The sequence below is a fragment of the Capra hircus genome, chromosome 23, assembly GCF_001704415.2.
Source record: "Capra hircus breed San Clemente chromosome 23, ASM170441v1, whole genome shotgun sequence".
Classification (NCBI taxonomy): Eukaryota; Metazoa; Chordata; class Mammalia; order Artiodactyla; family Bovidae; genus Capra; species Capra hircus.
Window position 1 is genome coordinate 24,020,544 of NC_030830.1, and position 26,412 is coordinate 24,046,955.

The 26,412-nt window shown below is 44.4% G+C and overlaps 1 protein-coding gene across 3 annotated transcripts; it reads left to right on the forward strand.

Moving 5' to 3' along the window:
• Window positions 787–15,840, forward strand: LOC102174170 (glutathione S-transferase A1). 3 transcript variants are annotated; one of them, XM_018038498.1, is made up of 7 exons: window positions 787–915; window positions 7,575–7,687; window positions 10,123–10,174; window positions 10,944–11,076; window positions 13,034–13,175; window positions 14,393–14,524; window positions 15,346–15,840. In XM_018038498.1, the coding sequence occupies exons 2-7, from the start codon at window positions 7,601–7,603 to the stop codon at window positions 15,466–15,468; spliced, it is 669 nt and encodes a 222-aa protein (XP_017893987.1). In that variant the 5' UTR covers window positions 787–915; window positions 7,575–7,600; the 3' UTR covers window positions 15,469–15,840.

The window sequence follows — 26,412 nt, forward strand, 5'->3', positions numbered from 1 at the left end:
CTCTCCTGCTGTAAGCACGCTTGTTGTTGGGTTTGGGCCTATCTATATAATCCAGGATAGTCTCACCTCAGATTCCTTAATTGCATTTACAAAGACTCTTCCTCCAAATTCCGTCCCATCCAGAGGTTTCAGGTATTTAGACATGGACATTTTTTTCTTTTGGAGACCACCATCGTGGCTCAGATTGTAGAGAATTCACCTGTAACTCTCTACAGGAGATTCAGTTTCAATCCCTGGGTCAGGAAGATCCCCTGGAGGATGGAATGGCAACCCACTCCAGTATTTTTGTCTTGAAAACCCCAGGGACAGAAGAGCCTGGAAGGTACGGTCCATAGGGTAGCAAAGAGTCGGACACGACTAAGCATGAGCCCATGTCATACAATGTTTCGGACGTACTTATATGAAGAAATTACTTATTAAGTGTCTGAAGTTCATATCTAATTGGGTGTCCTTTATTTATCTGCCACTCAGGGTGAAGAGTATGGCAGAGGTCCATGTGAGCCTTCATGACCACAGCCCCTTGGTGTCCCCACAGTAGATTTTATCATCTGCTTTAGTGCCCATTTCCAATTCATGAAAGCCAATTCAAGACAAGTTAGTTTTCTCCAAAGGCCATCCTTCATTGACTGGCAAGAGGATACAATCAACTTGAAATAGTGTGTTTAATCTTTAATTGCTGATCTTGAAAAGAAGTTATTAACAGGGTGTATCCCGATAAGAGGACAACTTGCCTTTTTCTTTTTTAATCTAGTGTAGAACCAGTGGCCCTGAATACCACGGGAGTGGCTTTTCCTTAACAGGACTCTGCCCCTTCCAGAGAGGAGGAGTCAGCCCGTCAACTGTAACAAGAGCTTATAAACACATGTGAACTTGGCACTGAGGTGCTGAGCCAAGTGGGAGACAGACTTTCATAAGGTAAGTGCTGATTCTGCATGTCTGTATAATGTTTCCTTAGTACAAGAAAAACTGTTTCACCCTCACATGTGCCTTCTTGCTGTGGTTGGGGGACATTCAAGCTGTTTAGTCAATTGCTGTTGGATACAGAAATGTAAAAGTGAAGAATGTAGAAAACTAAGCATGAGAATTTAGATCTGAGAAAAATTAATGATATGAGGGGACAAGAGGATGGCAGCATTTTAGACGATCAGAGAGTGTGACCAGTACGAGAGGGGAGAGTAGGTGTTTATGCCTGCTCCGTAGACACAGTCAACACACAGCAGATGTGAATTGCAATACGGTAATACTATGTGGACTTGGAAACTCAAAATTAAGATTTAACTCTAATTGGAATAACTAAGTGACTGCCAGCAAAACTGGATTTTAACTCAGTCTTTGCTGTGACTAGCCAGCTGGCAAGTCCCCCTCTGTCTGTGTTGGATCTCAAGCAATTCATGGGAAACCTAGAAATTGGCTGAAACAGGGTTTATCAATCTTGGCCCTATTGACATTTCAAGCTGGGTAATTTTTTACTGTGGGGACCTGTCCTGTATATTCTCTTTTTGGTGTTGTTGTTTTAGTTAAAAATATTTGCTATAGAAATGTACATTGAATTAGGCTTAAGGAATGTACTTAACAACAGTGTTGACATATACATTGATATTTCTTAAAATTTGCAAAGTTGACGCCTCTTAGATACTTGCAGTGATAGTTTAAAAGTTTTAAGAGAAACTGTCACTTCATCAATATGGATGACACAATGAAGATTAATAATCTCACTTTCCCTTTCACTCTGTACTTGCAGAAAGAGCACAGGCTGTGGGGGAGGTTCCTTCCTCATGTGACCGCCCGGAAAGTAGACTAGAAGATAAACGTGGCTACAGCAGAATCACTGTATTTTACAAAATACCTTGTCCTGGAAGATTACATAGTTTAGTAGCCAGCTGCATCAATCATAGATGTCTCCAACTAAATATACGATAAATGTGCCTGTTAAGATAAAAGGGCTGTAGGATGAATTGAGAAAGCAGCGATGACATATATACACCATCACATGTAAAATGGGCAGCTGTGGGAAGCTGCTACACAGGGAGCCCAGCCTGGCGCTCTGTGACCACATAAGGGAGGCGGGATGGGAGTGGGGAGAGAGGCTCACGAGGGAGGGGATATATATATATATATAATTGTGACTGATTCCAGTTGTTGTACAGCAGAAACCAACATAATATTGTGAAGCAATTATCTTCCAACTAAAAAAATTTTTTATATTAAATTTAAAAAGACCACAGGATTGATGGAAAAAGCTGGTTAGAGTGCAGACTGAGGAGTAATGAACCATCAGACGCACATGGGAGGCAGCCCCACCACCCCAACATCAGAGACACCTTTGGTCTCTCGTCAATTATGTGGCACCCTTCCACCTAGTTTTAATAACCAACAGTGTCCTCAGGCGTTGCCAAATGTCCTCTGGGCTGGGGGAGCAAAATCAGCCCCAGTTAAGAATCACTGGTTCATATGACTTTTCAGACTCCTAAACACAGGAAGTCTGGATGTGAAAACTAGGTAATACAGGAGCAGAGAATTAACTTCCAAAAGTAGACAAATTCACGTGACTGGAAGGCACAAGTCATTCGAATCAGAATGCAGGAGTGAACCATGCTCTGTTACCAGTATTACTATCGGGGGTAAATCAAAAGCCTGAGGCAGGAGAGGTTCAGTGAGATCCGGTGAAGGTCCTAGAGTTGTCCAGGGCATGGCAATTCATAGGGGAAATATGGTACCTAAGTCTGAAAAGAGAAGATGCTGAGACTGGGATGAGAAGAAGTACTGTGCAAGATGCTACAGAGAGCAATGTTTTGATGGGGATGAGGTTTGACCCCATGAGAGTCACTGGCTTGGAGGCTGAGATACTATGACGCTGGGGCCAACCAGGGCAGGCAGGCAGCACCCTCTGCTTTCTCAGCCTGCAGCCTCTGCCCTTGTTCTCACTTGCTTCGCTGAGAGAATCACGGTCCTTGGCATGGAACCAATTCCAGTGAAATCATTGCAGGGCTCTTTGTGTGCTGTCAGTTGTCGACAAACTTGTTTTTCAGACTAGATATCAACCCCTCCAGGGCAGGGACCACATCAGATGCCTCTTGTGTTCCCCACCAGCCATCATTTCTTAGTGCAGGCAACTGCTCAATGAGTGTTAGTTGAGGAGGTTTGAAGGAAACTTGTTGAGAAGGAAATCCGTGGACAGGTCAACCAGAAAGAAGATGCTGAAGAAAGATCAGTGAAGGGACAGGAGGGTGGAGAGAAGGGTACTGAGTGGGAGCCCTTGCAATCCTGCTATAGAAAGGGGTGGGCTTCCCATTGCCATGGCTGGAACCCATTCAAAGGGCCTGGGTAGGGGGGCAGAAGATTCCAGAGAGTCCAGATCAGGGAGTGAGTGGGAGGGCAAAGGCCTGGGGGAACGGAAGGCAGGGTGCATGGTTCAGGGGCAGAGCCAGGGGTCTACCTCAGTCTTGGGATTTCAAAAGGCTGTGCCAGACCTCGCTGAACCAGCCAAAATCTTCCTCTAATCCAGGTTGACTAGTCAGTGAGCATCACTGATCTTTCACACAAGACAAATAAAAAGAGAACCAGTATATCAAGTAGTTGACAAAATCTGGATATATATAAAATCCTGTTCCTACTAGAGCTATAGGGGCTGAACTGACTTAGCACAGCAGAGCATAGCATGAGAGCTGGAAGTTAAGAGGGAGATAGCAGATAGACAGACACACAGACAGAAGCCTCACGTGCTCCCCAGTGTGCTCACTCACCCATCTCCCAGGAACTGGGAGCAGGACGGAAGCTGGATTTGCTGCTCCCTGTTATGAGTTTTTTATGCCTTATCTAATTTAATTTCCTCAATAGCCCTCACTAGTAGACATGGCTGTATTTCAAAAGAGAGCACTGAGGTACAGAGATTAAACAACTCCCCTGGGTTTATTTATCTTATAAGGAAAGGAGTTGGGCTTTGTTCTAAGCCTCCTTTCTCTCTGCTAAGGAACACTGTTACTAGGAGCCCCCTCCCACCAACTCCCTGAGATACAGCTCCATTAGTTCACACTGGAATCATCCCAAAACACATTCCTTTTCAGAGAATATAAGCCTACATCCTTATGAAGGTCAAATATAGTTATACTAGTGCTCAGGATACTCACAGTAAGTTTCTAAGGTCTGGGGTAAAGTAAGTTATGTTTTTATCCATTTTTCCTTATATCAAGCCCCTAAGAATCAGCTAACAGAATTAACGTTGGCTTCTCTCCCATTGAACTGTTAATTGGCCAAAGGATTCTGAATAGGGAACAAACTAATATCGAGGGCCTCAGAGAGCAGCAGAGGGGAACATAAGCATTACCTGGTTGCGGGGGGAGCCCCAGACCAGAATTCAGAAGGTGCTTTCAAAGGACCCCAGTGCTCACAGAGCTCTTTGAATTTGAATTTCCTCTTCCCGACAATACGATACTAGAAGCCGTTTCCGGGGTTGTCTTGAGGGTGGACACACTTGCTAGACAGTGAGTGTGAATCGGGAACACACGTGTGTGACTGATGGCAAGTCACTGAATCTCTCTAGTTCTCATTTTCTGGGAGCCAGGAAGTTTATATCACGTTTGCCCCAGGCTTCAAAAGGTGAAGAAATCTACTTATAAGAAAGATATGATGAAGTATTGTGTAAGTTAAAACTTCATTTCCCTTAGTAATGTGATCCTTGGTCACTGGATAAGGGAGCTTAGTGTGAGGAGGATCTGTGACCTCCACTTCACAGCGACACCCTTCTCAGAATTCTGCCGAATCACAGCTCCTCCGTTGTCCACGATAAGTACAATATACACAATCTCCAACTTCAAGATGGACAAGTTAATTATGTTTCTAAGGGATCCTTTATTTTGCAAAGGTTAGCCCATTGATCTCACATTAATAATGTGGATATGTAAATTAAAAAGTAAACCAAAACTAAATAAATTTTTTAAAATGTGGATTTTGAAAAAATTTGTTATCTAAAATTCAAGTTTTTCATACTTTATCCGCTAAAGAGAAGTATATTTTTGTCCCGAACTCCTCAACAAAAAGTTGCAAGGTCTTAATGTTTTCTAAACAGAGCTGGGATGTGGATAGAAAACGCAGCTGTTTCTTCCTGTCTTCTGGCTTTGGGTTTCCTGCTTTTAGTGAGTCTTGTATGTTTCCATTCACTCCCATTAGAGAACAATTGGTTTGGTCACAATGTTTGAGTTTTCTTGTAACATCTTACGGAAAAACCCAAAGGAGCGTTTTGGCCAACCCAATCATTTCTGTCCATTGTTGGAGCCTTTGAGTTCCATTCTCCGGTTCCCTGCTATGTCCGCTCCACACACAGGCTGCTAGAGACCAGGGGCTTTCAGACTTCACTGACCTGAAAAGAGCCAAGTATCTCTTACCAATGCCATAACCAAATGCGTGTGCCCGTGCTTTCTTCTACCCGAACATACAATGCACGCATAGCTGAAACGAAAAACTCATGAAACAATGCTTTATTTTAAAAACTGGAAAATTTCACAGTCCACTGAAGGAGTGTCATGCCTATTTTGAAAAATGTTAATATGAAAAATGAAGCCAAGACTTGGGTTCATATAGAAATGGGTTTGAATCCCTAGTTTGCCACCTACTTTGTGCGAGTTACCCTAGAAATCTCGGTATCCCCAACTGCAAAATGAGAGCAATGGCAACTTCATAGCAGGTGACTCTTGTAGGGTTAAATGAAGACAAATTTGTGAGAATGTGCAGTGCATGACAGACATAGGACAAACGTCAGTTCCACCTAGACAGTACAGTTAATGCAGTGACATCCCTTTCTCTAGATACAAAATGTACGAATGGAGATAAAATATACAATTCCAAGAAAATGGAAGTATTTGGCATCCCGTATCTGTGGAAAGAATCGGGATCTTTTGAACAACGGTTAAGCAAACTGAGCTCTAATTTCAGCTTTTGAACAAGTGCAGCATTATAGCCAATGAGCTGAACATGGACTCTGTCTCCTCCTCCTCCTCCTCCTCCTCCTCCTCCTCCTCCTCCTCCTCCTGTCTGTGAAGTCCTCTGGCTCCAAGGCCCCCCCTTCCCAGGCTCCCAGAGCCTACATATGTGTGGGTTCCTGCCCTGCCCTGGTTTTAATCCTGGGTGTGGATTTCCATGAATGTTATTTAAGCTCTGAGGTCCATTTCATTAACTGAAGAATGGAGATAATTATTTCATGGGATTCTTGTGAGGATTAAAGATATAATGTATTCAAAGTGGTCAGCATTCAGTTCAGTTCAGTCGCTCAGTTGTGTTCGACTCTTTGTGACCCCATGGACTGCAGTACACCAGGATTCCTTGTCCATCACCAAATCCCAGACCCTACTCAAACTCATGTTCATCGCGTTGGTGATGCCATCCAGCCATCCCATCCTGGGTCATCCCCTTCTCCTCCCACTTGCAATCTTTCCCAGTATCAGGGTCTTTCCCAGTGAGTCGGTTCTTCGCATCAGGTGGCCAAAGTATTGGAGCTTCAGCTTCAGCATCAGGCCTTCCAATGAATATTCAGGACTGATTTCCTTTAGGATGGACTGGTTGGACATCCTTGCTGTCCAAGGGACTCTCAAGAGTCTTCTCCAACATCACAGTTCAAAAGTATCAATTCTTCAGTGCTCAGTTTTCTTTATGGTCCAACTCTCACATCCATATATGACCACTGGAAAAACCAGCCTTGACTAGATGGACTTTTGTTGGTAAAGTAATGTCTCTGCTTTTTAACATGCCGTTTAGGTTGGTCATAGCTTTTCTTCCAAGGAGCAAGCATCTTTTAATTTCATGGCTGCAATCACCATCTGCAGTGATTTTGGAGACCCAAAAATAAAGTCTTTCACTTTCCATTGTTTCCCCACCTATTGGCCATGAAGTGATGGGACTGGATTCCATGATATTAGTTTTCTGAATATTGAGCTTTAAGCCAACTTTTTCTCTCTCCTCTTTCACTTTCATCAAGAGGATCTTTAGTTCTTTTTGGCTTTCAGCCATAAGGGTGGTGTCATCTGCATAGGTGAGGTTACTGATATTTTTCCCGGCAATCTGATTCCAGCTTGTGCTTCATCCAGCCTGGGATTTCACATGATGTACTGTTTATATAAGTTAAATAAGCAGGGTGACAATATGCAGGCTTGACGATTTGGAACCAGTCTGTTTTTCCATGTCCAGTTCTAACTGTTGCTTCCTGACCTGCATACAGATTTCTCAGGAGACAGGTAGCATTGGGGCAGGAATATTAGGAGTTTTGCAATATATACTAGTTCTCTAATCTTTTTCCTCCCTGACACCAACCCATGCATCCATATCACAGACTCACCTCTTAGCCTGCCAAAAAAATCAGATTTTGCCCAGCATAGACTGGACAATGGTTTGGTGGAATTTCCCACAGGTGACTGTTGAGAGTGGGAATTTGGGCTAAGGAAGACGTTCCAGGGACTCTTCCAATTGCCCTGAGGGAGGCCGACTTTTCAGCATAGTTGGTGCTGTTCAGCCATGTATCATAAAGGCGTTAGCTTCTATGCTTTTATTCTTTGTTAATTCATTGATGCATTTGTTGGTTCATTAAGGGCTACAGGAACCAAGAGACTGCACCATGGCAGGGAAGCCCATTCTTCACTATTTCAATGGACGCGGCAGAATGGAGTGCATTCGGTGGCTCCTGGCTGCGGCTGGAGTGGAGGTAGGTTTCATCTCCAGTTGGATCTAAATTGACCGTGGGTGCCTAGTCAGTCATTCAGTCGTGTCCAATTCGTTTCGCTCCCATAGGCCAGAGCCTGCCAGGCTCCTCTGTCCCTGAGATTCTTCAGACAAGAATACTGGAGTGGGTTTCCATTTCCTACTCCAGTGAAACTGACCATATCAAACTACTTTTCTCATAGAGGAGATTTTCCTTATTAAATGATCTGCTAAGAATTTTGCTTTAAAAACATTTATTAGGTATTAGATTAAGAGATTTTCATTGATATTTCTTCTTCTCAAGGACAATAGAAAACAATAGAAAATAAATTTGTGTTTTTATTTGTTTTTGGCTGCGAGGCTTGCAGGATTTTAATTCTCTGACCAGAGATCAAAAGCAGGCCCACAAAAGTGAAAGCCCATGTCTTAACCACTGAACTGTCAGAAAATTTCCTGAATTTTGATTTTTAAAACTGTAAAATATTTATTACATTCATGCAACAATTAGAAATATGAACATTAAATTTCAATTTATATTAATAATTATTGTTAATATGTCAGGCATTTTAATGTATTGTGGTCAGTTTTAAAATAAGTTTAGTGAACTAGTAATATACCATGAAGTATTTAAAGATGAAATATATAATTCCTGGGATTTGTTTCAAATTATTACCAGGGACAGGGGGGTAGGCATATGGATGTCTTGGGATTGGGTTGAGCCGATAATTACTGAAGCTGGTGGAAATTTACAAGGAGCATCATTGTATTGTGCATGCCACGAATTTCCATAATAAAAGACAAAAATATACGTATTAGAAGATAAATGTAATTAAAGTTAAAACATACACCAGAAATACAGAGCAATGCAGATTGTAGCAAACTGCCTGTTGGATTTAATGCATTCCCTCAGCAATGAATTCGTTGGGCACCTTGAAGTGCCACGTTTCGTGCCAGGTCCTAGACATACATGAATCGTCAAGACCGACACAGTCCCTACCCTCAGGCCACTTGCACTTTAGTGAGGATGCTCACATGTATGCGGGTGATTAGAAGAGGAGTGGGAGCACCTAGGAGGATACCGAAGACTTGAGTGTAAAAACTCCATAGTCTCAGTAGTAAATGGATAGGCTTCTGTGCAACTCTGCTGAGTGCTGCCCTCTAGAGGTGTCACTCAGAAAAGCACTTCTCAGCCCAGGTCAGAGGGAGCCAGCAACTCTGTGAGGGTTTCCTGGGGAGGGAGTCATGGGCAAAATTCAGAGATATGGTCCCTCAGCGGAGACCAGTAAAGGAGGGCTTCAGGTGAGGTGGCGTCCTGCAAAGGGAACCTCTAGTGTGCTCCCTTAGCTTCCTAAAAACATGTTTACCTAAGCCTCAGATTATACTGTCTCGATTGCTTCAGGAATGCAGGGCACATTAGCTTGGTCCATTTTCAAGTGTGTAAAGAAGTACACAGAAAATTCCAACACTGCCATTCCAGGTGGTTTCATTTCTATAAATCAACAACCAACATTTTTCCCTGCGGTTCAGCCTTGGGGTTCAAGGATGTGTTCCGAGTCCCTGGGCGGGATGAGTTCAGCACAGGACGGTGAAGAAGGGGGAGACGATGAGAGCATCCAGGCTTCCTCTTGTCCAGCCCAGCCTGAAGGAGGAGGGTGTGGGGCTCGACTGACCAAAGAACGCTAGAATTCTGGGTTCTCTGGGCCCAGAGCCTGATCCTCACAACCCCATTCATCTTCATCAGTTTCACAAGAAACAGCTGACCAGCCAGCCCCTTCTCACAATGACTACCCATCTGTCACCTCTCAGGGTTGTCTTGAACTGGGTGCTTTATAAATTGTTGCCCACACACTCACTATCTGTATGGTCTCACCCTATGGGATCATGTCAATCCATAATAAACTACTCCAATGAGTCAGTTAGAAATCCCCAATTCTCAAACTTTTCACAATCAAGACCCTTGTTTACAATAAAAAGTTGAATGGAGGGAGGTAATATACAGAGAGGACCCCGGTGGCAGCCTCTAAGGGAGTCAATGGCCCCATGGATACCCCATGATAGGGGATACCCCAAATCCTGTCCTGATCTCTCAGGGAGAGAAAGGCTTTCCAGGTATATTAAAACTCCATAACTAGAACTTCCCAGTCCCTTCCCTCCAGTGATATTCCCCTCTCCCCATATCATTACCTAATCACTGACAGAAGTGGGGACAGGGTAGAGGTGAATTAACCTGCAAAATAAGCAGTTAGTTGCTGCAACCCACGCTTTTATCTTGGTGGCTCTAATCTAAATCTCCAAATGGCCTTGATCACTGTCCTCTGTGCACCTGCCGAACTTGAAAATCCTACAGTCTCCACAGTGGGCACCAGACAAAGGCCATGCAAGTTCAGCAATGCTATGGAATGAAGTAACAAAAACTTATTGACACTTTCTGCTTTTCAGTTTGAAGAAAAATTTATAGAAAAACCAGAAGACTTGGATAAGTTAAAAAATGGTAAGCCCAGGAACTAAATTCCTCTGATGGGAGTATCCAGTAGAAGTCTTAAGTTGAGGTTTCAACAACACCAATGTGCTGTGTGTGTGTGGTGGGAGTGGAGTTAGTAGGGTGGGAGAAATATGGTTAAAGGTAAGAGGCAGGTCTCCCTGAAAATATCTTGCAACTCACTCGGAACTAAGAAGGGCTGGAACTCAAGTGTTTGTTAAAGGAGCCAGCCCCAGTGCCTGTGAATGTTCTCTCTGTGCTTCTCTGCCTTTCCGCATCGTGAGTGACCACACAGTGCTCCCACCTAAGGTCAGGAAAAAGTGAAGATCTGAGAAAAGAGGGGAGAAATGGGCCCAGAAGTTGCTGTGAGTCCGGGTTTGGCAAAGTAACATCCTAGCAATAATGTAGACTCGGTGAGCAGAGAAAGGGCAAACTCTCTCAAAACATGTCTTATGTGTTCCGAGATTTTCTCTGGAATGACCATTAAATGGCGTCTGGTTGGCACACTTGCTGCAGCCTCTTCCAGCTTCTTTCTAAAATATACATGAAGACAAATCAGCCTAGATTTACAAGGGATTCCCCATATGTCTGAATGGGAAATAAAAAGATAGATGAAATAATAGGATAGAAAGTAAAAGGCAAACCAAATGCCATCCTGCTTAAGCCTACCAGGTCATTTTAGTGTTTCACTTTGTATCTTCAGTTATTTCAGCAAACATTTGTTCATCTTAAAAGGGTGCAACATATCCAACATTTCACCCTTCTTTTTTTCTTTCAAAAGATGGGAGTTTGATGTTCCAGCAAGTGCCAATGGTTGAAATTGATGGGATGAAGCTGGTGCAGACCAGAGCCATTCTCAACTACATTGCCACCAAACACAACCTCTACGGGAAAGACATGAAGGAGAGAGCCCTGTACGGTAGTTTCTAGTTTTATCATCACAACTAATAGTAACAACTTAGGTCCTTCCCAGACTGAGCAGATCAAGGCAAGGCATCATGACCAACATGATGGTATAAGCCTTGTGGGGCATCACTGAGTCCAGTACAGCAAAGACCAATGAGTATGAGGGAAGAGTAAATAAACGTGGAGTGAAATCAACTGCCTATGGAAGAGGACACCGTCCACAGATACAGCACAGTGACAAGATTTCCAAACATGGCTGGTCTGTGAAGCAAAGAGGATGGTAGAACCAAGACTCCAGGGGTTCAGGCTCGTTTGAACTGGACACCCACCAACAGCCAGAGACAAAGGACAAAGCATCTGAGTGTCTAGAAGATAAAGCTTAGAAAGGGAAGGATCTAAAGGAGTTGGTTCTTGAATTCCAAAAATTCTAAGAATGATGACCAGGAACTTAATTTATTAACCCTTTACATGGACTGGCCACTAGACAAGGATTAGCAGAGGTTGAGCTCAATATGGTAAGGTTACATCAAGCATTTCAATATAGTTTTAGTCAGCTAGATTTTTCAGTACAACTATATCCTGGGGGTGAGGGGTATTCCCTCTGTTGTGATAGGACTACATGCTGCTGCTGCTGCTGCTGCTGTGTTGCTTCAGTCGTGTCCGACTCTGTGTGACCCCAAAGACGGCAGCTCACCAGGCTCCCCCGTCCCTGGGATTCTCCAGGCAAGAACACTGGAGTGGGTTGCCATTTCCTTCTCCAATGAATGAAACTGAAAAGTGAAAGTGAAGTCGCTCAGTTGTGTCCAACTCTTTGCGACCCCATGGACTGCAGCCTACTAGGCTCCTCCGTCCATGGGATTTTCCAAGCAAGAGTACTGGAGTGGGTTGCCATTGCCTTCTCCGGGGACTACATGATTGAAATTAAAATCTTATAAGGAACTTCCCAGGTGGCGTTAACATTAAAGAACTTGCTAGCAATGCAGGAGATGTAAGAAAACTGGGTTTGATCCCTAGGTCAGGAAGATCCCCTGGAGGAGGGCATGGAACCCATGCTAGTATTCTTGCCTGGAGAATAATCCCATGGACAGAGGAGCCTGGTGGGCTATAGTCCACCGAGTCACAAAGAGTCAGTCATATCTGAAGCAACTTAGCACTCAAGGAACTACTGCAGTTACTCTAAAAGTTAAACATAGAGTTACCATATGACTCAGCAATTCCTTTCAAGAGGATTAAAAACACTCCCACACTAAAATTTATACGCAGAATTTCATAGCAGTGTTGTTCATAATCAATAATTGGAATCAACAAAAATGTCCATTAACTGATGAATAAAAGAACAAAAGTTGGTACATCCATACAGTAGGATATTATTTGGACATGAAAAAGGATGAAAGGTACAATCTTGAGAAATTCAAACAAAACCAGAGTCTGGCAATAGTATGTGGAGAGAGTTATGGAACCAGGTTCTATGGGAAGTGACTGGAGAAAGTGCTAGTGTTGGGACTCTAAATGGACCTGGTGTTCTAACAGGATGAGAGAGGAAAAGGGATGTGACTGGGACTGAGGTGCCAGGACTCTGTCTGGACATGACTGAGGTGGTACTAATGCATCACACCAACCATGCTCAGACCACGTCATGGCAGAGGTGGCACACCCAGGTGTGGACCCAGTGGTTACCTGTGCTGATTCCACCCGATTCTCTCATGCCTGTGACTATGGGTGGGCCACTGATATGCTCTGTCCCTATATTTGGTCATGTGTATAACAAAAAGATTACACATATGTTTACCTTGATGGCTTGTTCTAGAAGGCTAAAATTAATTTAAAAAAACAAAGCTAAATCACTGGTGTAGAAAAATGCACCCAATGGAGGAGAATTACTTTGCTACCTCTCAATGTCTCATTCTTACCCATTCGAAACCTAAGGCAGAGACATATGACAATTTGGTCACTTCATCTTTTCAGGATTGATATGTACTCAGAGGGTGTGGCAGATTTGGGTGAAATGATCATGCATTTGCCACTGTGCCCACCTGCTGAAAAAGACGCCAAGCTGACCCTAATCCGAGAAAAGACAACAAACCGTTATCTCCCTGCATTTGAAAATGTAAGTGGACTTTTCAGCATTTTTGGCAATGAGGTCAGAGGACGAAGAAAAATAGCGCCTGGCTTGGCAGGGACATTAACCTTCATCTCTGTGAACCTTTCTAAATACTAATGTAGTACTCTGAGTCTCAGGGCACTTTATAGAAATTGAATGTGTAGAAGAATTGCACTAGTTTTACCCAAGTTATAATTTTTCAGCCAAATTTCTATTTACTCAAACCCAATCTGGAATTCTCTGCTCAATGAATTTCATGGTTATACTTAGAGCGTGGGCTATGGAAGCTCTGAGAGACACACCGGAGCCTGGAGTAGATGGATCCTCAGAACACGGTGCAGGGGCCTTGATTCAAGAAGAGCATGATGTCAGCAATACATCAGAAAATATTCTGGTGTCCTGTGTAGGGAGACATGAGACCAGCGGCCCGTCAGGAGAATGTGGTAGTGTTTTGGGGATGATTGACATGTATCTAGATAGATATGGGGGCAGTGGGATGGAGAGAAAGAGACAGAGGAAAAATTGTTCAGGAAAAAGTAATCTAGATATTTTGGGACATGACTCTCAGACTTTTGAAGAGAGTGGAATAAAATCAGTGAAGTAGTGTTCCATCATTATGCCTCGTGTGTATTTTAGTTTTTTCTGTTTGAACGTTTCATGATCAAAACTACATGAAATCAGGCTCAACTTAAAGCATGAACCACCCACCCCCTCAGAAAAAAAGATTGTAAGGCCAGGAAATGAGAGCAAAAGAGATGAGAAGGAACACAGAGTCTGCATTAGTTTGCTCAGGGTGGTAGAAGGCTGTCATGAAGATGGAGACACTGCCCAAGGATGAGGGAGAGAAGCACAGAGAGAGATGGATGAAGGGTCACGTTGCGGAGTTCAGGGCTGCACACTTGAGGGTGTGCAGTCCACAAAAACACGGTGCAGACGGTGCTAAGGCCTTGGCCCCGTGGAAGAAGAAGTAAGGCAGCCACAGCGAGCAGGGGACACGAAAAGGAAATGGTGGTCTGCCTTCCACTGGGGATGAGGAGGGAACAGCAAGAACCTGCCTGGCCCGTCCCTGAGTTGGAGGGAGCAGAAAGTCTGAGGTTCCCACCCGCCCAGCGAGGGGCAGAGGGGCACGTGGGGCTGGGTGAGGGGCAGGGGAGGGGCAGGGGAGGGGCAGGGGTCCAGCCTGCCAGGACCTGCCTCCCTGATCTGACCCCTCCATTCCCCAGGTGCTGAAGAGCCACGGACAAGACTACCTGGTGGGCAACAAGCTGAGCAGGGCTGACATCCACCTGGTTGAACTTCTCTACTATGTGGAAGAGCTGGACCCTAGCCTTTTGGCCAGCTTCCCTCTGCTGAAGGTGAGCTCTCCCACGGCCCTGGGGGCCAGCCACACCCCCACTCGGCATCTGCTCTCTGGACCCTGGGAGTGGAGTGCTAGGGTCCCCATCCCTGTCCAGACCTCGCTGCCCCCTGGTCTCCTCAGTTCACTCCAAGGCCCTGGTCTGGAGAGTGGAAAGAATCTGTCAAGCCAAGGACATCGGAGGTGGACTCTGCCCCACAGAAAAGCCCCACCTTTTACCAGGAGGCAGACCCAGGGCTGGATCTCTCTTGGCCCCTCTTCCACTTCAGCCTCTGTCCTCATTTCCTCTTCTCTCCCCTCTGTCCCACGTGTGTTCCTCTTTCCCTGAGTCTGTCTGAGTGGGTTTCCCACCATCTCACTTCTTCCCCTCAGTTCCTGATCCTTCTCTCACACGTTGATTTCTCTCTCCCCGTTTCTCTCTCTGAGGGCAGATTGCCTCCGACTGACCTCACACACGACCTTTCATGTTTTCTGTCTTCGGTTCCAGCCCCGTGTCCTAGCTCTTCTTGTCTTGACATCTGGAGCCTTAATCTGTGCTGATATCTGACACACTCCGCTTTGTTACACTGCACTCGAGGGTGAACCCTTCAGGATTGGTGTGTAGGAAGATCGGGAAGCCGAATGGGGTGTTACACTAAGACCTCTCTGGGGAGAACACTTCTGGGCTGTCCGCTTCCTGTCTCATGGGCCTCCTCCTGGTGCTGATGGATGGGCCTCGGCTGGCCCTTGTCTAGGAGGGTCTCAGAGTCACTTCTGGCCTGCGCCAGTGACAGGGCTGCTCTTTAGCTGCATTCTAAGCTGAGCTCTCATGCATTGCAGGCCCTAAAAGCCAGAGTCAGCAATCTCCCGGCCGTGAAGAAGTTTCTGCAGCCCGGTAGCCAGAGGAAGCCTCCCACGGACGAGAAAAAAATAGAAGAAGCCAGGAAGGCTTTCAAGTTTTAATAAAGCTGGCGGCTGGCGGGGCTGTCTGGGACAAATTTGAAATTTTCTAACAATGAAACAATAAAGCTCCTGTGAGCAGATTTACTTCCAATGTGTTCTTTTTCACTATGATCTCCTTCTCGCCTTTAAGGTTTGGAATTAAAAGACAAATAAGAACAAGAAACAGATTATATATTCCCTTAATATTTTGCAAGGATCATCCTATAACATCTGTCACATAGCCTATCAAAGAGAAAAGTGTAACACTTTATATCTGACAGTCAGGTTTTCTCAGGAAAGAGCTACCTTTCTGGGGTCATGGCAGAAAGACATTTTGTTTAATTCTTTGAGAGATAATTTCCATCTGATAATAAAAATGTCTTTGCTTATGCATTTTTGAACAACTCTTTTGTCTACTGTGGGCCCTCCAGTGTTCTGGGAAGTGGGGAAATAATGAGAACCCAGTGGACCCAAACTCTGTGCTCAGGGGACCCTGCTGTGGCCGATGGTCATCACAGCTCTGCTGCAAGAGGCTCTGTGGGGCTCTGCACAAGGGCCTCACCCGCATTTGACAAGGTCCCCAAGATCAGACCTCTATGACACAGGTGACGTGTGTGAATTTGATGTGAATGAATATATATGACGTCATTTCCCCTGGCCTCTCATGGAGCCAGGGAGCCTGGATTGGCTCTGGTCACACGTGGGGCCTGCAGTGAACACTCCCCAGGAAACCTGGCCTTCAGACTCTCGGGTTCTCTTCTCCCTGGAGTGAGCTGCCCGCATCACCCTCACCCCGGAACCCCCACGTGAAGGGGCGGGGCCAGAGCTGACAGACACACGGGTTCCCTGACTGCCCTTCCCTCCCTGTGGTCTGTTCTCTACTGACATCAAAATATTTTTCTAAAATGCAAGACTGAGAATCACCACCCTGTTTTACCTCCCTCAGTGACTCCTGCTGCCCACGGGGTGCCCTCCTCCCTTCCCTCCTCAACCCCCGAGTGCCAGTCCCATCACACAAGACGTATGGGGGCCACCTCCTTCTTGCCTGGGCACCTTTGTTCCATCCCAGGCCAGCTCCACCCCGGTGGCCAAACTGAGCTCTGTGCTCCCTAGGGAGACCTGGACGCACCTCTTTGCTTCCCCCAGAGCCCAGTAAACCCCCTGAAGGCCACTGGCTTCCCTCAGCATCTGTGAGTTCCTGATGGGGGCCCAGCCCTGTGTAATCCCAGGGCTCACCATGAATGGTTGTACCTCCACACACTCCTCCATGGCCCAAGGGTCTGGGCTGTGGGAATGCCTCACAGTCCCCACCCACTCTCATCTGCCTGACAGCTCTATTCATTCAGCCAAGTCTTCAAGACCAAGATGTTCATATCCCTCCAATGCTATGGACAGACCTTGCTCTGATCCTAATGTAATAAACCAACTTCACATAAGTCTTTATGAGACACTGGGAAAATTAGAATGCTGAACATTTAATCAAATGAATGAACTTTAAGTATAAAAGATATAAATTATGAAATTTTAGTGTGATAGAATAGTGTGATTATGTTTAAAAAAAAGAGTCCTTACCTCTTAGAGGTAAAGTTAATAATTGTGGGATGGATGCCATCATACGCTGTGTAGGATTTGCTGCACAGTAATCCTGTGCTCTGGGGAAGTAAACAGGTCTGTGTGTTGGTTTTCTACAGCTGCTGTATCAACTTACTACAATTGGGGGGTTTAAAACAACATGATGAATTCTCTCACACTTTTGGAGGCCTGAAGCCAAAGTTAAGGTACTGCATTGCCTCTGGACACTCTTGGGAGAAGTCTTCCCTGCCTCTTCTGGATAGGGAGCCCTGGCGTGCAGCGATTCACGGGGTTGCAAAGAGTCGGACATGACTGAGCAACTGAACTGAACTGAACTTTCCACCACCCATGGCCACATCACTTCCATCTCTGCCTCCATCTTCACATCACCCATATGTGTGTGTCTGTGTATTTTCTCTTCTGCTGTAAGCACGCTTGTTGTTGGGTTTGGGCCTATCTATATAATCCAGGATAGTCTCACCTCAGGTTCCTTAATTGCATCTACAAAGACTCTTCCTCCAAATTCCGTCCCATCCAGAGGTTTCAGGTATTTAGACATGGACATTTTTTTCTTTTGGAGACCACCATCGTGGCTCAGATTGTAGAGAATTCACCTGTGATTTTCTGCAGGAGATCCAGTTTCAATCCCTGGGTCAGGAAGATCCCCTGGAGGATGGAATGGCAATCCACTCCAGTATTTTTGCCTTGAAAACCTCGGGGACAGAAGAGCCTGGAAGGTACAGTCCATAGGGTAGCAAAGAGTCAGACACGACTAAGCATGAACCCATGTCATACAATGTTTCGGATGTACTTATATGAAGAAATTACTTATTAAGTGTCTGAAGTTCATATCTATTTGGGTGTCCTATAAAGAGTATGGCAGAGGTCCATGTGAGCCTTCATGACCATAGCCCCTTGGTATCCCCACAGTAGATTTTATAATCTGCTTTAGTGCCCGTTTCCAATTCATGAAAGCCAATTCAAGACAAGTAAGTTTTCTCCAATGGCCATCCTTCATGGACTGGCAAGAGGATACAATCAACTTGAAATATTGTGTTTAATCTTTAGTTGTGGATCTTGAAAAGAAGTTATTAACAAGGTGTATCCTGATAAGAGGACAATTTGCCTTTTTCTTTTTTAATCTAGTGTAGAACCAGGGGCCCTGAATACCATGGGAGTGGCTTTTCCTTAACAGGACTCTGCCCCTTCCAGAGAGGAGGAGTCAGCCCGTCAACTGTAACAAGAGCTTATAAACACATGTGAACTTAGCACTGAGGTGCTGAGCCAAGTGGGAGACAGACTTTCGTAAGGTAAATATTGATTTTGCATGTTTGTATAATGTTTCCTTAGCACAAGAAAAACTGTTTCACGCTCATATGTGCCTTCTTGCTGTGGTTGGGGGACATTCAAGTTGTTTAGTCAATTGCTGTTGGATACAGAAACGTAAAAGTGAAGAACGTAGAAAACTAAGCATGAGAATTTACATCTGAGAAAAATTAATGATATGAGGGGAAAAAGGATGGCAGCATTTTAGACGATCAGAGAGTGTGACCAGTACGAGAGGGGAGAGCAGGTGTTTATGCTAAAGTTGCCTGCTCCTTAGACACAGTCAACACACAGCAGGTGTGAATTGCACTGTGGTAATACTATGTGGACTTGGAAACTCAAAATTAAGATTTAACTATAAGAGGAATGACTAAGTGACTGCCAGAAAACTGGATTTTAACTCAGTCTTTGCTTTGACTAGCCAGCTGGCAAGTCCCCCTCTGTCTCTCGTGGAGCTCAAGCAACTCATGGGAAACCTAGAAATTGGCTGGAGCAGAGTTTATCAACCTTAGCCCTACTGACATTTCAAGCTGGGTAATTCTTTGTTGCGGGGACCTGTCCTGTATAATGTCTTTTTTTTTTTTTAAGTTAAAAATATTTTCTATTAAAAAAATTTAAAAAAATTAAAAAAAATATTTGCTATAGAAATGTACATTGAATTAGGCTTAAGGAATGTACTTGACAACAGTGTTAACATATATATTGATATTTCTTCAAATTTCCAAATTTGACGCCTCTCAGATACTTGCAGTGATAGTCTGTTTAAAAGTGTTAAGAGAAACTGTCACTTCATCAATATGGATGACACAATGAAGATTAATAATCTCACTTTCCCTTTCACTCTGTACTTGTAGAAAGAACACAGGCTGTGGGAGAGTTTCCTTCCTCATGTCGTGACCGTCCAGAAAGTAGACTAGAAGATAAACGTGGCTACAGCAGAATTAAATCCGGTGGACAGAGGAGCCTAGTAGGCTACAGTCCGTGGGGTCACAAAGAGTCGGACACGACTGAGCGACTTCACTTCACTTCACAAAATACCTTATCCTGGAAGCTTACATAGTTTAGTAGGCAGCTGCATCAATCATAGATGTTTCCAACTAAATATCCAATAAATGTGCCTGTTAAAATAACAGGGCTGTAGCATGAACTGAGAAAGCAGCGACGACATATATATGCTATCACATGTAAAATGGGTAAGAGTGGGAAGCTGCTACACAGGGAGCCCAGCCTGGCGCTCTGTGACCACCTAAGGGGGTGGGATGGGGGTGGGGAGGGAGGCTCAAGAGGGAGAGGATATATATATATATATATCAGTTCAGTTCAGTTCAGTCACTCAGTCGTGTCTGACTCTTTACGACCCCATAAATAGCAGCACACCAGGCCTCCCTGTCCATCACCAACTCCCGGAGTTCACTCAGACTCGCATCCATCGAGTCAGTGATGCCATCCAGCCATCTCATCCTCTGTCGCCCCCTCTTCCATCTGCCCCCTATCCCTCCCAACATCAGAGTCTTTTCCAATGGGTCAACTCTTCACATGAGGTGGCCAAAGTACTGGAGTTTCAGCTTTAGCATCATTCCTTCCAAAGAAATCCCAGGGATGATCTCCTTCAGAATGGACTGGTTCGATCTCCTTGCAGTCCAAGGGACCCTCAAGAGTCTTCTCCAACACCACAGTTCAAAAGCATCAATTCTTCGGCGCTCAGCCTTCTTCACAGTTCAACTCTCACATCCATACATGACCACTGGAAAAACCATAGCCTTGACCAAACAGACCTTAGTTGGCAAAGTAATGTATCTGCTTTTGAATATGCTATCCAGGTTGCTCATAACTTTTCTTCCGGAAAGGAGTAAGCATCTTTTAATTTCATGGCTGCAATCACCATCTGCAGTGATTTTGGAGCCCCCAAAAATAAAGCCTGACACTGTTTCCACTGTTTCCCCATCTATTTCCCATGGAGTGATGGGACCGGATGCCATGATCTTCATTTTCTGAATGTTGAGCTTTAAGCCAACTTTTTCACTCTCCTCTTTCACTTTCATCAAGAGGCTTTTTAGTGCTTCTTCACTTTCTGCCTTAAGGGTGGTGTCATCTGCATATCTGAGGTTATTGATACTTCTCCCGGCAATCGTGATTCCAGCTTGTGTTTCTTCCAGTCCAGCGTTTCTCATGATGTATTCTGCATAGAAGTTAAATAAGCAGGGTGACTATATATATATAATTGTGACTGATTCCAGTTATTGTACAGCAGAAATCAACACAATATTGTGAAGCAATTATCTTCCAATTAAAAATTTTTTATATTAAATTTTAAAAGACCACAGGATTGATGGAAAAAGCTGGATAGAGTGCAGACTGAGGAGTAATGAACCATCAGACGCACATGGGAGGCAGCCCCACCACCCCCAACATCAGAGACACCTCTGGTCTCTCCCCAATTATGTGGCACCCTTCCACCTAGTTTTAACAACCAACAATGTCCTCAGACATTGCCAAATGTCCTCTGGGCTGGGGGAGCAAAATCAGCCCCAGTTAAGAACCACTGGTTCATATGACTTTTCAGACTCCTAAACACAGGAAGTCTGGATGTGAACACTAGATAATACGGGAGCAGAGAATTAGCTTCCAAGAGTAAAGAAATTCACCTGAGTCATTCCAATCAGGATGCAGAGCAAACAATGCTCTGTTACCAGTATTACTAGTAGGGGTAAATCAAAAGCCTGAGGCAGGAGAGGTTCAGTGAGATCCTGTGAAAGTCCTAGAGTTGCTCCCGGCATGGCAATTCACAGGGCAAATATGGTACCTAAGCCTGAAAAGAGAAGATACTGAGACTGGGTAGAGAAGAAGTGTTGTAGCCACACATTCAGGAAAAGGACTCACTCAGAAGGACAGTGCAGATAGCGGAGTGCCGTTTATTATACCAGCAGGCCCAAGGCAGATCTCCTCTTAGCCAAGGACCCCGGCCAGTATTTGTGAAAACCTTATATACCCTAAGCGTATGTGTCTAAACCCACCTCCCCAATTTCCCTGAAACTAATCTGAACAAAGGAAAAAGAAAAATACAATCATAGTCAACCCGAGATTCATATGCCTTAAACCTAGGTAGTTAACAGTGGACAATTATCAATAGGCTTGTGGTCATTCCCCAGTAAACATAATAGAATGTATGATGCTATTTGGTTACACAGATATAGGTGATGGAGAGCCCCGGGGCTCTTCCTTCTAGGGGCCTGGTTTTCCAGTTGGTGTGTCGTTTTCATAGATACTGGGCATATAGCTCAAAGTCCACAGTCTGGCCCAAGATGGAGTCTTGCTTTCAAGATAGAGCCTGTTCTGTTTCCTCCTTCAGAAGTACTGTGCAAGATGCTACAGAGAGCAATGTTTCGATGGGGATGAGGTTTGACCCCATGAGAGTCACTGGCTTGGAGGCTGAGATGCTATGGTGCTGGGGCCAACCAGGGCAGGAGGGCAGCACCTTCTGCTTTCTCAGCCTGCAGCCTCTGCCCTTGTTCTCACTTGCTTCGCTGAGAGAATCACGGTCCTTGGCACGGAACCAATTCAAGTGAAGTCATTGCAGGGCTCTTTGTGTGCTGTCAGTCGTCAACAAACCTGTTTTTCAGACTAGATTTTAACCCCTCCAGGGCAGGGACCACATCAGATTCCTCTTGCATTCCCCACCAGCCATCATTTCTTAGTGCAGGCAACTGCTCAATGAGTGTTAGTTGAGGAGGTTTGAAGGAAACTTGTTGAGAAGGAAATCCGTGGACAGGTCAACCAGAAAGAAGATGCTGAAGAAAGATCAGTGAAGGGACAGGAGGGTGGAGAGAAGGGTACTGAGTGGGAGTCCTTGCAATCCTGCTATAGAATGGGGTGGGCTTCCCATTGCCATGGCTGGAACCCATTCAAAGGGGCTGGGTAGGGGGGCAGAAGATTCCAGAGAGTCCAGATCAGGGAGTGAGTGGGAGGGCAAAGGCCTGGGGGAATGGAAGGAAGGGTGCATGGTTCAGGGGCAGAACCAGGGGTCTACTTCAGTCTTGGGATTTCAAAAGGCTGTGCCAGACTTCGCTGAACCTTAGCCAAAATCTTCCTCTAATCCAGGTTAACTAGTCAGTGAGCTTCACTGATACTTCACACAAGACAAATAAAAAGAGAACCAGTGTATCAAGTAGTTGACAAAATCTGGATATATATAAAATCCTGTTCCTACTAGAGCTATAGGGACTGAATTGACTTAGCACAGCAGAGCATAGCATGAGAGCTGGAAGTCAAGAGGGAGATAGCAGATAGACAGACACACAGACAGAAGCCTCACGTGCTCCCCAGTGTGCTCACTCACCCATCTCCCAGGAACTGGGAGCAGGACAGAAGCTGGATTTGCTGCTCCCTGTTATGAAGTTTTTATGCCTTATCTAATTTAATTTCCTCAACAGTCCTCACTTGTAGACATGGCTATATTTCAAAAGAGAACACTGAGGTACAGAGATTAAACAACTCGCCTGGGTTTATTTATCTTTTAAGGAAAGGAGTTGGGCTTTGTCTCTAAGCCTCCTTTCTCTCTGCTAAGAAACACTGTTATTAGGAGCCCCCTCCCATCTACTCCCTGAGATACAGCTCCTTTAGTTCACACTGGAATTTTCCCAAGAGCCATTCTTTTTCAGAGAATATAAGCCTACCTCCTTATGAAGTTCAAATATAGTTATACTAGTGCTCAGGATACTCACAGTAAGTTTTTATGGTCTGGGGTAAAGAAAGGTACGTTTTTATCCATTTTTAACTCATATCAAGCCCCTAAGAATCAGCTAACAGAATTAATGTTTTCTTCTCTCCTATTTAACTATTAATTGACTAACGGATTCTGAATAGGGAACAAACTAATATTGAGGGTCTCAGAGACCAGCAGAGAGGGGGCGTAAGCATTACATGGTTGGGGGGAAGCCCCAGACCAAAAGTCGGAAGATGTCTTCAAAGGACCCCAGTGCTCACAAAACGAGTGAGCTAGGAGAGCAGCTTCAGCTCTTTGAACTAGAGTTTCCTCCTCCTGACAATAAGATACTAGAAGCCGTTTCCGGGTTGTCATGAGGGTGGACACACTTGCTAGATATTGAGTGTGAATCGGGAACACACGTGTGTGACGAATGGCAAGTTACTGAACCTCTCTAGTTCTCGTTTTCTGGGGGCCAGAAAGTTTATATCACTTTTGCCCCAGCCTTCAAAAGGTGAAGAAAGTTACTTATAAGAAAGATGAGATAAAATATTATGCAAGTTAAAACTTCATTTCCCTTTGTAACATGATCCTTGGTCACCGGATAAGGGAGCTTAGTGTAAGGGGACCTGTGACCTCCACTTCACAGGGACACCCTTCTCAGAATTCTGCTGAATCACAGCTCCTCCATTCCCCATGATAAGAAAAGTACGATATACACAATCTCCAACTTGAAGACTGATGAGTTAAGTATGTTTCCAAGGGATCTTTTACTTTCTAAAAGTTAGAGCACTGATTCTTACATTAAAAACATGAATATTGAAATAAAAAATAAATAAACCAAAACTAAATAAAATTTTTAAAATGTGCATATTGAAAACATTTTGTTATGTAAAATTCAAGTTATTCATACTTTATCAGCTAAAGAGAAGTATTTTTTCATCCTGAACAGTCAACAAAATGTTGCAAAAAGATCTTAATGCTTTCAAACAGAGCTGGGATTTGGATAGAAAGTGCAGCTGTTTCCTCCTATATTCTGGCTTTGGGATTTCTGCTTTTACTAAGTCCTGTATGTTTCCATTCACTTCCATGAGAGAACAATTGGGTTGGTCATAATGTTTGCTTGAGTTTTCCTATAACAGCTTACAGGAAAACCCAAAGGAACTTTTTGGGTTTTTCTGAGCAACAGTAAAGCAAATCTGAGTCCTAATTTCAGCTTTTGAGCAAATGAAGCATACTAGGATAGGAGCTGAACATGGACTCTGCCTCCCCTTCCTCCTCCTCCTGTCTGTGAAGTCCTCTGGCTCTAAGTTCCCTCCTTCCCAGGCTCCCAGGACCTGCACATGTGTGGGTTCCCACCCTGCCCTGGTTTTAATCCATGGTGTGGATTCCCATGAATGTTATTTAAGCTCTGAGGTCCATTTCATTAACTGGAAAATGGAGATACTAACTATTCCATGGGATTCTTGTGAGGATTAAAGATAGAATGCATTCAGAGTGGTCAGCATTGGGGCAGGACTATTAGGAAGTTTGCAATAAATACTAGTTCTCTAATCCTTCCCCTCCCCGACACCAACCCATGCATCCATACCCCAGACTCACCTCTTAGCCTGCCAAGAAAACAGATTTTACCCAGTGGAGGCTGGACAATGGTTTGGTGGAATTTCCTACAGCTGGCTATTGGGAGTGGGAATCTGGGCTAAGGAAGACATTCCAGGGACTCTTCCAACTGTCATGAGAAAGGCCAATTCTTCAGCATTGTTGGTACTGCTCAGCCATGTATCATAATGGCGTTAGCTTCTATGTTTTTATTCTTTGTTCATTTCTTCATTCATTCGTTCACTTGTTGGTTCATTAAGGGTTAGAGGAACTAGGAGACTGCCATCATGGCAGGGAAGCCCATTTTTCATTATCTCAATGGACATGGCAGAATGGAGTGCGTTCGGTGACTTCTGGCTGCAGCTGGAGTGGAGGTAGGTTTGATCTTCAGTTGGATCTAAATTGACCATGCATGCCTAGTCTCTCGGAGAAGGAAATAGCAACCCACTCCAGTACTCTTGCCTGGAAAATCCCATGGGCTGAGGAGCCTGGTGGGCTACAGTCCATGAGTTTGCAAAGAGTCGGACCTGACCGAGCGAATTCACTTCACTCACTTCACTTCACTGGAGAAACGTCAAGCCACTCCAGTGTTCTTGCTTGGAGAATCCCATGGACAGAGGAGCTTGGTGGGCCATGGTTCATGGGGTCTCAGAGAGTTGGACACAACTGAAGTGACTAAGCATGCCTAGTCTCTCAGTCATGTCCAATTCTTTGCAATCCTATAGGCCACAGCCTGCCAGGCTCCCCTGTCCATGGGATTCCAGGCAAGGACACTGGAGTGGGTTGCCATTTCCTACTCCAGGAAAATTGACTGTATCAAACTATTTTCTCACAGAGGAAATTTTCCTTATTAAATGATCTGCTAAGAATTTTACATTAAAAACATTTATTAGGTAAACAGATTTTTATTGACATTTCTTCTTCTCAAGGACAATAAACAATAAAAATATCTTACACTGTTGGTGGGAATGCAAACTAGTATAGCCACTATGGAGAACAGTGTGGAGATTCCTTAAAAAACTGCAAATAGAACTGCCTTATGACCCAGCAATCCCACTACTGGGCATACACACTGAGGAAACCAGAACTGAAAGAGACATGTGTACCCCAATGTTCATCGCAGCACTGTTTATAATAGCCAGGACATGGAAGCAACCTAGATGTCCATCAGCAGATGAATGGATAAGAAAGCTGTGGTACATATATACAATGGAATATTACTCAGCCATTAAAAAGAATACATTTGAATCAGTTCTAATGAGGTGGATGAAACTGGAGCCGATTATACAGAGTGAAGTAAGCCAGAAAGAAAAACACCAATACAGTGTACTAACGCATATACATGGAATTTAGAAAGATGGTAATGATGACCCTGTATGCGAGACAGCAAAAGAGACACAGATGTATAGAACAGACTTTTAGACTCTGTGGGAGAGGGAGAGGGTGGGATGATTTGGGAGAATGGCATTGAAACATATATACTATCATGTAAGAAACGAATCGCCAGTCTATTTTCAATACAGGATATAGGATGCTTGGGGCTGGTGCACTGGGATGACCCAGAGAGATGATATGAGGAGGGTGGTGGGAAGGGGGTTCAGGATTTAGAACTCATGTACACCCGTGGCAGATTCATGTCAATGTATGGCAAAACCAATACAGTATTCTAAAGTTAAAAAATAATAATAATTAAAAAATAAAATACAAAAAAAAAATTTGTTTGTTTATTTGTTTTTGGCTCTGAGGCTTGCAGGATTTTAATTCTC